This window comes from Homarus americanus, unplaced genomic scaffold (assembly GCF_018991925.1).
Source record: "Homarus americanus isolate GMGI-L3 unplaced genomic scaffold, GMGI_Hamer_2.0 scaffold45562, whole genome shotgun sequence".
Taxonomy (NCBI): domain Eukaryota; kingdom Metazoa; phylum Arthropoda; class Malacostraca; order Decapoda; family Nephropidae; genus Homarus; species Homarus americanus.
The window spans coordinates 2,814,612-2,828,292 of NW_024744839.1; the positions used below are offsets into that span (position 1 = coordinate 2,814,612).

A 13,681-nucleotide genomic window follows, 5' to 3' on the forward strand; every position below is an offset into this window, starting at 1 on the left:
GTTCTGTTAGGTTCCATGCATTGTCATTTCCATTTTCTTGTTTAGTATCATTCAAATAACACCTCCAAAAATTTTGGTGCAATTTATAAGTTATTTCTATTGCTAATCGTCTCCTCCACCAATACCGTATGTTATATATACCACATCCTAAATGACTTAATAAAAATAGGTTAATTTGTAAATACAGTACCTGTACAAGTACAGTATAGTATATAAATTATTATGATCATTAAAATTAAAATGGGATAAGGTGTAGAGGCGAGTGTAAAAACATTATCAAGTTTACAATGAATCTCGCCAAAATTCAGCTCTTAAATTTGCTACTGGGATCAGCGAAATCTTAGTCCTTGGCCTGCTTATGGCCAACCAGGCAAGACACCATTTATCCAATTTGGCTCATTCTACAGTATTATGAGAGACGTGTCAAGGATATCTGACTTTTGGCCACACTAGAGCGAAAACAATACCACTCATAAACTGCTGTCAGTATGATTTTTATATACAAACAAGACACAAAAACACCAGTAACTCTCTTACCAAGTGCCACAAGCGTTGTTGGGTGTTAAACGACCTACACGTTACACCGCCCACCGGGCCCTCACCAAATCTCTAGCCAATTCCAATTGTAAACGTACTGTACATTAAATTTTAACCATAGTGCAAAATTTTACATCTGTTGGTGTCTGTTAATAAATTAAATATATTACTGTAGTTGTATTTTTAGAATTATTACAATAAATCCAGAATGTCAAACAAGTGCTGCTGGAGTCGAAAATTACGCCACAGTCCTTTCAATCAGTCGAACACCATAACAGCTGTGTGTGCTGAGGACCTCTGAACGTAGTACTGTACTTACCGTATATTAAAGGTCATTTTTTTCAGTGAATTTATAGTATCACACCGGTCTTGATTTCCTTATTAAAAATATGTATCTCGTTATGTTTACACAAGTCCAAGACATTTTTATTCTGTGATATTTCCACCAGAAGTTAAGGATAACCGAGATATTAATTTTTCAACATTATTTCTTTCGCTCAGTCACAAGTATCACATCGGTCTTTATTTCCGTATTAAAAATATATATATCGTAATCTTTAATCAATTCTAAGACATTTTTATTCTATGATATTTCCACCGGAAATTAAGGATAACCGATATATTAATTTTTCAAGATTATTACTTTCGCTCAGTCATAGTGTCGCCATGAACAACGGGTTAGGTTAGGTTTTCTTGGGTGGTTGGTAATATAATTTGTTAATTATTATAAAAAAAGAAATCCAACTTTTTTCGTTATGATTGTTGGGTGGGAGTTATCCAACAAAACATGTGATTTCCGGTGAAAATGAATATCAAATTCGTTTGAAACTCATCAAAATACTTAGGAAAAACCTATTTTTAATATCGAAATAAAAACCGGTGTGATACTATAATTGACCTTATTTTCGTCTGCAATTTTTATTGCTGTAATTCGAAACTTGTCTTTGTAGAATATTATTTATAACCAACTGCTTCCTCTAGACATGTGCCTGGAAACAATTACTTATGACTTGAAATTTAATGTGCTTTATTATAGAGCACCTTAATATCTAGATATAGAGCCATTATACTGTATCTAGAGATATACAGGCTACAGCTGCTAACTAGATACAGTAGTGACACTGTGGAACAGTACTGTATTTTTTTACCAACAAAAAATATAAAAAATTCACCTTAATGCACATTGCCGCTGACAGATTCCACATAACCCTACCCTCACAAATATCGACATAGCCCTGTTATCATTACAGTACTTTCCCAATTATGTGAGTGGAGCAAGTGCTTAAAACTCATACAAGGCCCAAAGTGCCTCTTGTTGTAACCAAATTTTACAGAAGACAGGCCTTCAAAACCAATCCCATTAGTAATCCTACCAAAAAATGGCAAGGAAATGGAGTAACAATATGGGACAGATAAGAAGGTTAGAAAACCAAGAGAAAAAGGAAAGTTTCCTAGGAAATTAGGCATAAGCAAGTTCATACAATGATAAACAAAAATAAAAGGCTACTCCCTTTCAGCAGCATATGTATTGGTACTGTATTTTACCGGCAGGCTGGTACAGTCTACCGACTACGTCATGGATTCATTTTTTACCATCTAGCAGACGACATACAGTCAAACAGCAGCACTGATATGCACTCCCAAGGGCTGATGAAAGTGAAATACTAGAGGAATTTGGTCTGAGCTGTGCCAAACAGCTGCATGCATTTCTCAGTATGCCTTAGTCATCCAACCTGATGCAACATATGCAGGGCAATTTTTGCTGATTCACAGCAGTAAACATGGCGAATTAGCAGTTAATCTTGATGATTAATGTGGAATTAGTAAGGGTTCATTGTAATTGCATTTGCAGGAGCATAATTCTACAAAAGTAATACCATCACTCAACGATTAAACTTGGTCTGTATTTCAAATGATACCCGAGTTACTGTATGTTAAAATAACACACGTATCATCATACAACATTGCATACTGCATTGTGGGTTTACAAAGCTATTTCACTCATTATAATCCTATTCACTGGATATCAAAACAAGAAAAAGCATTTATAGTACTAATTTATTACTAATATTTCAATATAAAAAAAACACTCTTCACATTCATATTATCAATACTGTATAAAGTATTTACATGACTATATTACATAACTAAAAGACAAGTACCATACTGTACTGTATAAAATATGATTAGCTAAAGATTATGAAATATGGAAATCAGTATATTGTACACTATTTCTGGGCTTCAAATTTTTTTGGCATGCGAATTAAACCCAAAAGTGTTGCATCTGCTTCCAGTAAAGTCATATCTGTGGATGATCCCAAAAAGCGTGTAGACAGCTCGAGCTCTTGTAGACGAAGGCGAACTCTGGCTCCTCTCACAAAATTTCTGAATAAGTGGACATAATGTCATCTTCCTTGTACATTGTGAATTACATGCAAATTACAAGTTGAAGTTTAGACAAATGTTTTGGAATAACACCTCTAGGCTATAATAGTTTGATTCTGTACTGTACATCAATCTCATGCAACTGAATTAAACTTCTGCTTCAGTGTGTATCACGTATATATTTACTTCTTATTTATACAGTGATCCCTCGGTTAACGAACGCCTCGGTTAACGAATTACCTTCCATAAGATTCTTCACTTCGGTTAACGAAAAAATTTTGGTTAACGAATTTCTTTAATTCCCCAACATGTTTTCGCCTGCTCACCAGCTGTAGTATAGTCCGCCAATACAGTAATCAGTTTTAGGGCTTAAATTCGTTACCATTTGAGTAAATATCAAGAAGGTTGTACAATTCAATAATTTTCCAAGTATTATATTAAAGTTTTAGTCATTTTAACAATTATTTAACATAACTGAAGTTCGGGAACTAGTTTTAGCAGCCAAACAGCCCTCAACACACCCAAAATGGAGTCAGTGTGTCCCTGCTCAGGAGAAGCATCTTGCTTCAGGCAGCTCTTGAACATAAAATATTTTTACATTTTTACAGTACAATTACAGTATTGGTCATTCTGAAGTTTATTTTACATATTGACTATATAATGCAGTGTTGATTTAAGAAAATAATCTTGAATTACACCAGTGAACTAAAATTTTATGGGTGAAATGGAGGCATGGGGTGATTTCTCCTCCACCAATGTTTTCTCTTCTCCCTTCTCCTCCACCCCATTCTAATTCCCATCATCATCATCAACCAGGAGCCTTCTACAACACCTCAAAGTAAGTGTACTTTACTGCATTTATTTTTAGTTTGTATGTAATTTTTGATAATGGAACCAGTTACCCAAAATCCCATTGAAACAATGGTTTGGTTAACAAAATTTCAGTTAACGAACGACCTTCTGGAGCAATTGTGTTAGATTAACGAGGACTACTGTAAATGAAACTCCTAGTATTACATGGAAGAAAAGCGATGGATAACATCATTCAATATGTCCAATTTATGGGTTTATTGATTATATTACCATTAGAAAGCTGTTTAATTAAATACTGTATTTCACCTTAATCCCAGAACTGAACATATAGCCTTCAAATCTGCATTTCCAAAATAACAACTGGGCTGCACCCCGAAGCACAAATTGATCCTAGGGGTATCACATCATCATTAGCCGTCTTGAGGAGAATGTTCCTCTTGACAATTTTTAACAGTGGTAGCTGTATATTATAAAACTATATAATAAGAAAAATGAAGAATGGGAAGTCAATTGTCTGTGGGAGAGGTAAGGTTGGTAGCTTGTTGGATTAAGCGGAAAATCCCCTCCCTCCCTCCCTCCACTCTCAGACCACTACATCACCGCACGATACCTATATAGCAACAGTAAGAAATTTCCCCAACAATGCCCATTTTATTTAAGCTCACTGAGTACTAGGTTAATAAAACATTATCATAAATTACTAAATTTTCCTAGGAAAAACAAACAGATGAGTTATTGTGTCATATTAAATTCATGGTGCTTTGTTTACATAGCACGAATAGCTGAACAGTCAGCCATCCAAACGAGTATCCTCAACATGTTGTCAGTTGCTGTACCGAGTCTAGTCAATATCGGACAATTTTCCCAATATTTGGACGAAAAGACATACTTTGTTGGGAATATCCAATATACTGAAGAGAAATCTGTTACTGACACCCACTTTACAGAAATCTATTGTTACAAAATAAAATTTTGTCCAGTTAAAATTTCTACACAAAAAATCTAATGTTAAAATTTTTTCCACAGCACGGAAAGATGCCAAGGCACTGTTAGAGATATCTCAGGTCCCACTGTACTGGTCCTGGTCAGTTTCTAAAGACAACCTAAAAATTTTATAGCTATTGTACTGTATGAAGAGTGGGCAACTATAATATACATGTTGAGTTTTACTTATCATGGCTCACAGGAATGTTACACATGAAAAAGTGGCAAGATGCTCTCAAGATGTTGTATGTTAACTGATGTGTTTAGTGTCCTAGAGTTGATCTGATGTCAATGGAAATAATAAAATGTTTTATGGATAAGTTTAGCTTTCCTTATTCATATACTAAACCATAAAAGTTTCAAACAATATGTCTGGCTGGGCCTCACAGTCTCACACTACATCACAACCGATGGGGTGGTTTCTCAATAACTTCTGTATGAGATCCAATCAACGAAAAATTTATTTATAACTGTAATGAACCTCTACAGTCTAATGGTGAATATTAAATATTCCTGCACTATAAAGTACAGTACAGTCACTGCCTCACATGTGTTGTGGTGCATATGGAGATTATATTTTCATGAATACCCCAGGACTTACTGCATCAACAACTGATGCACCAAACACTTCAGATACTAAAGGGTTATGTATATCCCCTCTGGTGCAACTTATCACCCAAGGAATGAGCAGGAATGGGGCAGAACAAAGGCTAAAAAGTGCAGAATTTTGGTTTGGCTTAAGAGTTAAGGTACAGACATATGAAGCAAAGATCAATAGTATATACCCACTACTTGATAAACTGCATACAGTATACTGCAGCCTGTACTTACTCTGAATTTCTTTGAGGTCGAGGGCAAACACAGTAAAATTTGCTGCCAAAGTCAATGTACAGGTCATCCGCAACTACATGAAAGATTGTACCTTCTACCACCTTGCCTTGTGGGTCTCCAAGCTGCAACAAAGAAAAATAAACTAATAATGCAATTCTATCTTTAAATATACTTTGAGTATTAAATAAAAGATGAAATACACCAGAAAATGTTGGAAGTTTATTCACATTTCACAATAATCACCAAATGATGATGCATAGTTCACTGAAATTGTTGTCAATTGATGTTTTATATTTTTGTGCCACAATTTAAACTGCTTGATGTACTGTAATCAGCTGGGCAGCCCTGAGCAATTATCTTCTTCCCTCTCATCAGTTTTTTGCATGTTTTTACCACATACACTGGGTGACAGGGACTTTTCATAAGTATCAAGTATTATTACATTAATACAATAGTATAGTCCAGTACTGGGTAATTATTCAGTTAATGACTGTCCACTGATATTTCATTGAAAACTGGTTTAAAAATACAGTACTGTACTCAGTTTTTTATTGGTTTTATTATGGGATACTGTATTTTGTTTTGAAAAAATATAAAAATGGCTGAAACAATGTGCTAACCTGACCAAACCTAAGAAAACCTATATCTTAACTCACCCATATTTCGAAAACTAAGCATTTGTCCAAAATATAAATAAAAATGAAAGTAATCAGCATAAAAAACTGTGTCTAAAAACACCCTCCATAATTATCAAACTGCTGACGGTCACCAGCATATATTAGCCCAGTAGTACACAATAAATTTTCATTCATACAATGAACCAAACTAACCTACGTAACTTAACCTAAATAATAAATTAATGCTAAGGTGGAGTTCAAGTTAAGATCGAGTTGGTAGTAAATTTTCACTTTTGGTAACACAGGAACCTTAGAAATTTTATCTTTACAATCAAGAGTTTAGATAATTCTTAAGACACTTTTCTTCTTTGACATTTCCCTCGCATATAACCTAACTTAACCTCCTAATAATATTGGGTTGGTAAGGTTAGATAGGTTATTTTGGTTAATTTTATAATAAAAATATATATACTGTATATATAATACTTTGCAAGGTTCCCAGTCAGATGAATGTAAAAGGTAATAATGTCAACAACAGTGTTGGTAATTATACGCCCATTAAGTACAAGATTACCAAGCACCCATTTACCCATTACTCATCACTTATATGTGTGTCTCTGAAAATGTATCTGGCCATTGCTTAGCTCATGTCACCAGTTGGCCACTCCTGGGCTGGTATTACGGTATATTTTCTTTGAATTGTCCCACCCCCCCAGACCACCACAGTGGCCCCAGCCAGATGTTTTTGCCATCAGAACCTAACAAACTAACCTAGCCTAAATTTGTGGGGCAATTAAAAGCAATAATACTGGTATTACCATTGGTTTTGTTAATCTAACCCTTAAGTAGTGTCACACTTAGGTATTTTATTCTGGCAAACGTCAGGTGATTTTATTCAGCTGAGAAAAGCCCCTGCCATCAATGGATTAAGAGCATGATATCACATACCTGCATCAGTTTAGAATTCCTCAAGAGAGAGACGAATGTTTTGGGAGGATGAACTTCCTTAGGCTCTGCCTCTGTACTTGCTTCTTGGGTACTTTGCAAATGCTTTCGCAAACCCACCAGGCTCAGCAGTTGACTTCTCTGTGGAAATTTCGCTTGCATTTTGAACAGTTTTTAGTGTGGGTAACGATGAACAACATCTTAACAAAGGCCGGTACACTTTAGTTGTCAATATTAAAACACTCTGTCTTACGGAGGAGGCCATTGTTATTTTAGTTGCAGCTATGATCAAGTGATACAATATCAAGTATTGTCATATGGTATGATATAATGTCAGTTCCCATGTGATAATATTAAATAAAATGTATATTAAAATTCATAATAAATATTACTTATTAAGAAATCATTCTAATGTTATGAAACGAAATATTGAGTATCCATTAGAGCTTCTCATTTGGATCAAGAGTATCTATAGACACTAGAAGAAGGTATATGTGTACTTTCTGATTCTATTTTACAAAGCTAATAACGTTTATTAGTCTATTCTGGTGGCATTATGATCCTTAAAGTTATATTTTTCTTATTTGTTTTATTCACTTATATTAAAATACAACAACAATCACAGACAGAACAGAACCCATCAGTGCCTCATTAAGCTGTGAACAAGATACTGTATTGCGGAATGGCGACACAAAGTGCTAAAAGTTGCTTGGAATTTTTTAAACATATAGGTCGATTGAAGGTAAGATCCATTATTTCTTACTTAATGTTTTAACCTAAAATCTTAAATGGTTTCCTAATCCTATCTGTCATGGCTGAAGGTGTGGAATGAATTTGTCCAAAACTAATAACATCATTGTATTACATGTTGTAGGTGAAGGAATAAGAATGTTATAGTGCCACCTTAACACGTGTTCTGGTAATACCTAAGACGTCAGACTAATGGGAAGGCAACAGTAAATCAAATAATGTACCATGAAATGTTACGAAGACGACAATAAAACTTTAAAATTAAATGAGACAAGTTTTTGAGGTGAGCACCAATAGTGTACACTAGTCCCACTTATCTATACAGTACTAGTAAGAGGAATATGTGACTTTTACCTCGTGAATAGAGAGTAATGGGTGGAGGAATTTTCAATTTCCATGGACCTCTGAGTTTGTCTTCCTCTTGTTAACAATATATAAAAAAAAATAATGACCCTAACGAACTTATTTAAAGTAATTTAAAATACATATCAAAATAAAACTGTGTTTTCAAAGTTGCAGGCATGGAAATTATTATGGAATACAGTATTGGTGTTTAGTGTATTTCATTGTGTTTCATACGAATTTAACCTTTAATATAATTACTAAGGACTATATCCTATTAAAATTTGCCTCAATCCAATTGGGCAAATGCTACACAAATGTAATAAGTTCAATAATTTTATCCCTCCTAATTTTATCTCCATGCTGTGATTTCTGTGCTTCCTAAGTTCATGATATGAATTATCTAAACGAAATGATACATGGATCAAGTTTCGCCTGAGCCTGATAATGATTTAACTTCTATATTTGGACAAATGTTGACATCAACAATCCCAACACGTATTATTGTAGTTTAGATTGACAACAAGTTAGAGTAAAAATTTTAGGGGCAGGTTTTAAATAAGAAATAATTTGAGTGTACAAGAGGTAACGAAATTAATTTATACCATAACACTCAGTGAAAAGGACTACCCATGATGAAACCTATTGCCATGGTCTTATTAGGTCTAATATTTCATATTTAATGCCTTGATAAATATATATCAGCCTCTGGCACTACCTCAATATTCAGATTTCAGTGAGAAACTTGTGTAGGAGCTTTTAATTGGTAATTTTCCCTTTATTCCAGCATGTGAAAAGAACTGGATGGGTTCTTAGCAATGTCAACGAACCAGAAACTATATCAGGTCATATGTACCGAATGGCAATCATATCTTTCCTGCTTGATGAAAATGATAATGTTAATAGAGACCGGTGAGATTTTGCTGTTTGCAGTGAAATTTTAGTTGTGCTTTTTTTTTTAATCAGAAATTTAGTTGAACAATTAAACTCACTTCTTCCATGTATCAGAAATCAGATTCTTGAAACACTGCATTGAAATAAACAGTTCTGTACAGAAATATAAAGGACCTACCGGTACATATAAAAAAATACCAAACAAATTACTGTACTGTATATAGTAAATGGGCCATTCATACTGTAGTATTATGATTTTTTTTAAGGTAATTGATGCTATAAGTAGATTTATTTCAGAGTTATGAAGATATCTCTGGTTCATGACATGGCAGAAAGTGTAGTGGGTGACCTCACTCCACTCTGTGGAGTCTCAGAAGAAGACAAACATACACGAGAGGTGGCAGCCATGGAGCACTTTATTACCTTGGTTGGAGAAAAAGCTGGCAATGAGATGTTCAACTTATTTATGGTGAGTTCATCTAGTTATTGTGATGAGATTACGGATAATTCATTGGATAGCCACTGTTTCTCTAGTACAGTACTATGAATTATTATTATTACTATTACGTATATTACATTTTCGCCCCACAGGCCCCGATGTGGGTCGGTGACCTGTGCTAATCCCCGTTAAAAAAAAAATACTCTATCTTCAAACTTCAGATACCTCAAAACATCAACCATTTTAACTTAAGTACCAACAATTTAAACCTGAGTAACGGTTCAACTGTAAAATCCGCCTGTGTACCTTTTCGCCATTTTGCAATATCACATGATCATGCATTGGGCCTGAGCTGAACTTGTACAAACGGGGGGGATCCTTTGCTTTATTACAAGCAAAATGCCAAGATGACAAAAAATTTGCTAATTTTTTACATATCAAAAGATGCAGAGTTGATGATACAAGCATCTTGGAGTGTCCCTGTGTCGGTTGCCAGTAGTCTGGGAAGTGAGATGAGGTACTCATGGAAGCTACACCTGTGTCAAACCCTCCCACCCTTTGGGAGAGGAGTTATGCTTGCAATCTATGCCATTGTTTATTACTTCTTCTCATAGAAGAGAGCAGGTACTCTTAGCTTCTGCACTCTTTCAAGTGCTGTAGCTAGGAAACTGCGGATTCCAAAATTTTTCCCTGTCGACATTGTGCCTTAGAAGTCTCAGAAACACATCCTGTAATTTATGCATAATTGAGGATCACCTTGTATACAATATAGTATTGCTGTTTGAATTTTGATTTTTACTTTTTGCAAGTAGAGGTACTGTAATATACTGTACTGTATGCAATAAGTGGAATTATTATTTTCAGGAATATGAAGATCAGAAGACACCTGAGGCAAAACTTGTTAAAGACTTGGATAGGTTCGACATGATTTTACAAGCCTTTGAATATGAAACAAGTCAGAATCGAATAGGAACATTGGAAGAATTTTTCAAGTCCACCGAAGGAAAATTTACGCACCCCAAAGTGAAGCAGTGGGTTGAAGAATTGTATGAACAAAGGAAGCAGACACTGGGTGAACTTACGGAAAGTTCTTAATTTTATCCAGCAGTAGACTTTATTAATAAAATAATTTGTGATATTTGGCATATCTTTTTAACTTTCTTAAATTTTATATTATTTTTTACTTTTATGTATTAAATTAAATACAGTATTACTGAATTTATATGCTTATGTTGCTATGTGTATCTTACCTGTCATAATTTACTGTCTTAACTTTTTCATCACATCTATGTAAATTATTGTAACAATTTTCTTTTCAATTATGAAAATTAATTTCCGATAAATTCTAAATGAAACATTTACAGTATTGTATAGGTATTCCTCGCTTAACGAATGGGTTAGTTCCTGGAAAACTATTCATTATGTGGATTTTAATAACTCAAATAATAGAACAAATAGGAAAATAGGGTTCGGTTCTTCACCGACAAAGAAACCCAATATTATTACCCCCAAAATATGAAATTGCTTCATGAACAAAAAACCTACACAACTAATGAAAAATAGTGCAGTACCTGTACTGTATCCAGTAACACTACTTCACTACCTAACACATTTAAAACATTAATAAAACACTGAGTTCTATCTATATGAAAATGTGCAGCTAAAACCATCAAGAAAAGCTAAATAAAAGTTTAATACAGCCGTTATTTGCACAATATGCAGCCATATGGCCTCAAAGCTCCCCATAGCAACTCAGCCCAGCTTGGATGCTGCCTCCGCTTAGATCTGGGGTTATCATCATTAAGCGAGAATACACTGCTGCCCATCTCTCATAAGATTGCTGCCCCAGCTGACTCCCAAGGCACACAATTTACATTTTTGCTGGGACCCAAATTCGTATTAGCAGGGGAAGCTTTTATTAGATGAAAAAGAGGTGTTAACTTAGTTAATTTTTATAAGCGAATTTTCTTATCTTGAACCTTCATTAAACGAGGGATATGACAACAGACAAAGGGTTTTGACAACCCTACCGACACAACAGGAATCTGTGTTCATTCTGACATCCATTGGCCCCCACCTTACAGATACTTTCTGTAGCAAGTGTACAGGACTCTCACTTTTGAATCAAGTCAAAGCCGTATGTGGAGATACCCGGTACTTTTATCTCTAACCAGATGTAATTTGATATCAGTGACATCAGGCAAAAAGTGATTTAGTACATCCTTGTAACTTTTGGAAACAAATGAGTGTGTCTCATTTGTTTATGTATTTATTTATTTATTTGACACCAAATACCATCATAGTAAAGAACTATTTACTCACACATCTTTATCCATGAATTTATTACTTCAACATAAATCTATTCTCAGAACAAGATGTCACTTGCTAAGTTTTCTTAACCCTTAAATTGTGGCCAAGGATTCTCTAATTTGCCTCCGTATGCAGAATATGGAACACAAAGGAACGTAAGTCACTGTCGCCTACCGCTAACATCCAATGATAATGGCCACCATTTAAGGGTTAACCATTATTAGCTATCAGTTATCATATACTTTTGTTTATAAAGCAGCAACTTTTTGAAAACCTGTCATTTATATTTAAATTGTATTATATTATTTACCATTACTTTACAGTTACTACTTACTTGTGTCACAATTTCGTGCAGACATATCTACTTTCCCCATAAATGTTTCAGTTACATATCATCTCTGAATCATTAGGAAACTGCTATGAACTCTTGAAATTACAGTAGTGGCTAATAAAGGCAGCATGCAATATAAAAAATAAAAAAATTATTGGATGTGTTGGTTTTCAGTGTCACCTTTTCTGTGTACAGTAGCTAATTTGCATAGCTGTTATACCCAAATAGCCAGTAAGCTGATACGTGGCAAAAATTACATAAAAATTTCTGATTAACCCTGTGACAACATGTACTAACAAGTCCAGCTCTTAGTTGTGCGTAGCATCAAAATGACGAGCAAAAGAACTTGAAATTAAATTTAAGGCACAGTACCAACACATTTAAGGGGCAAAGGGTTCTCATGGTTGAATAAAATTGTCTGGTATTAACCAGAATAAAATACTGTACTACCATAGTGTGGAGCTGCCCTCTAAAAAGAATAATTTGAGATGTATTGACTATGCCTCTACCCTGGTTATATACTGTACACCAGGCATGGGCAACCTTTCTGCACTCATGGGCCGCATTACGATTTGGTATTTTTCTGCCTGCCAACCACCAAATTTATACCCTGCCGAGCCCAAAAGTAATGTTAATATTGTATTAGGTGACAGTGAAGAAGTTTATCCTCACGTCCACCTTATGATATTTTCAGTTTACATTCAGTCTTTTCCCCATTTATGAAACAAATCCATCATAATTTTTTAGGTAGTATGTAAGTTTCTTGGCATTTAACAGAATACGTTGATATTTCCTACAATTACAGCATTTTCTTACTTATGACACACCCACCAGAATAATGCCAATGTTAATCTTGGAATATGAGCAACTACAATAAAACTACTTACAGGCACATCTTCCTCCCTCTCTCTCTTTTTTCTCATTTTAGAATTTCTTTATTATTATGACCTGTTGTTATTATTATTATTATCATCACTATAAATTTATTATTTTATCTTCAATTTTGTATTTTTTATTAAAATTTTTATTTCCTATGAATTATTATTATTATTACATTTGCCCCCAGGCTGGTGTGGGTCAGTGACCTGTGCTTAGGTGGGCTAATCATCATATATATATATACCTGTATATAATATATATATATATATAATATATTATAGAGAGAGAGAATGTACCTATACATTGTTCCATTGTTCTTCCTGATATGCTAATTTTAACATTGGAATTATATTTATTTATTGGCAGTTTCAACCCAAAATTAGATTTTGTTTAAATGCAATTACAGTATAAATTCTCCTGACATGCCGGTTCTGATCTATGGTACGATTAGATTCTGGATAATTAGTGGTTATTGAATGCTGTTAGTATAGATACTTACTTAAATGATAATTACTCGTCAACTATGGGTTCCGAGGTGCGATTTTTCTGTTATTCTGGAAGTATTTAATTACTCCTTAAATTAAAATCAGAGAGAAAAGTATATTTCAGTTGAAAAATTACTAA

The 13,681-nt window shown here is 34.3% G+C and overlaps 2 protein-coding genes across 3 annotated transcripts; one reads left to right on the forward strand and one right to left on the reverse strand.

Moving 5' to 3' along the window:
* Positions 1 to 2,577: 2,577 nt before the first annotated feature.
* On the reverse strand, positions 2,578 to 7,401 carry LOC121878048 (28S ribosomal protein S28, mitochondrial-like). The gene is made up of 3 exons (XM_042384011.1): positions 7,116 to 7,401; positions 5,551 to 5,672; positions 2,578 to 2,922 (listed from the first exon to the last, which is right to left on the reverse strand). Exons 1-3 carry the CDS (start codon positions 7,272 to 7,274, stop codon positions 2,766 to 2,768), a joined length of 438 nt encoding a protein of 145 aa, XP_042239945.1. The 5' UTR covers positions 7,275 to 7,401; the 3' UTR covers positions 2,578 to 2,765.
* Positions 7,402 to 7,648: 247 nt separating this feature from the next.
* On the forward strand, positions 7,649 to 12,337 carry LOC121878046 (5'-deoxynucleotidase HDDC2-like). 2 transcript variants are annotated; one of them, XM_042384007.1, is made up of 4 exons: positions 7,649 to 7,854; positions 8,992 to 9,116; positions 9,396 to 9,567; positions 10,402 to 12,337. In XM_042384007.1, exons 1-4 carry the CDS (start codon positions 7,795 to 7,797, stop codon positions 10,630 to 10,632), a joined length of 588 nt encoding a protein of 195 aa, XP_042239941.1. In that variant the 5' UTR covers positions 7,649 to 7,794; the 3' UTR covers positions 10,633 to 12,337. The 2 variants fall into 2 exon arrangements, with proteins under 2 accessions (XP_042239941.1, XP_042239943.1); XM_042384009.1 differs by lacking the exon at positions 7,649 to 7,854 and adding an exon at positions 7,899 to 8,145.
* The last annotated feature ends 1,344 nt before the right edge of the window (positions 12,338 to 13,681 follow it).

What these genes read in the sequence shown, in the direction of transcription:
- LOC121878046 (XM_042384007.1), top strand. Translation starts at nt 7,795, where the DNA reads ATGGCGACACAAAGTGCTAAAAGTTGCTTGGAATTTTTTAAACATATA. An exon ending in AACATATAGGTCGATTGAAG is followed by an intron (nt 7,855 to 8,991) that starts GTAAGATCCATT and finishes CCTTTATTCCAG; the next exon opens with CATGTGAAAAGAACTGGATG. An exon ending in AGATGTTCAACTTATTTATG is followed by an intron (nt 9,568 to 10,401) that starts GTGAGTTCATCT and finishes TATTATTTTCAG; the next exon opens with GAATATGAAGATCAGAAGAC.
- LOC121878048 (XM_042384011.1), bottom strand. Translation starts at nt 7,274, where the DNA reads ATGCAAGCGAAATTTCCACAGAGAAGTCAACTGCTGAGCCTGGTGGGT. An exon ending in GGAATTCTAAACTGATGCAG is followed by an intron (nt 5,673 to 7,115) that starts GTATGTGATATC and finishes TCTTTGTTGCAG; the next exon opens with CTTGGAGACCCACAAGGCAA. An exon ending in CGACCTCAAAGAAATTCAGA is followed by an intron (nt 2,923 to 5,550) that starts GTAAGTACAGGC and finishes CCACTTATTCAG; the next exon opens with AAATTTTGTGAGAGGAGCCA.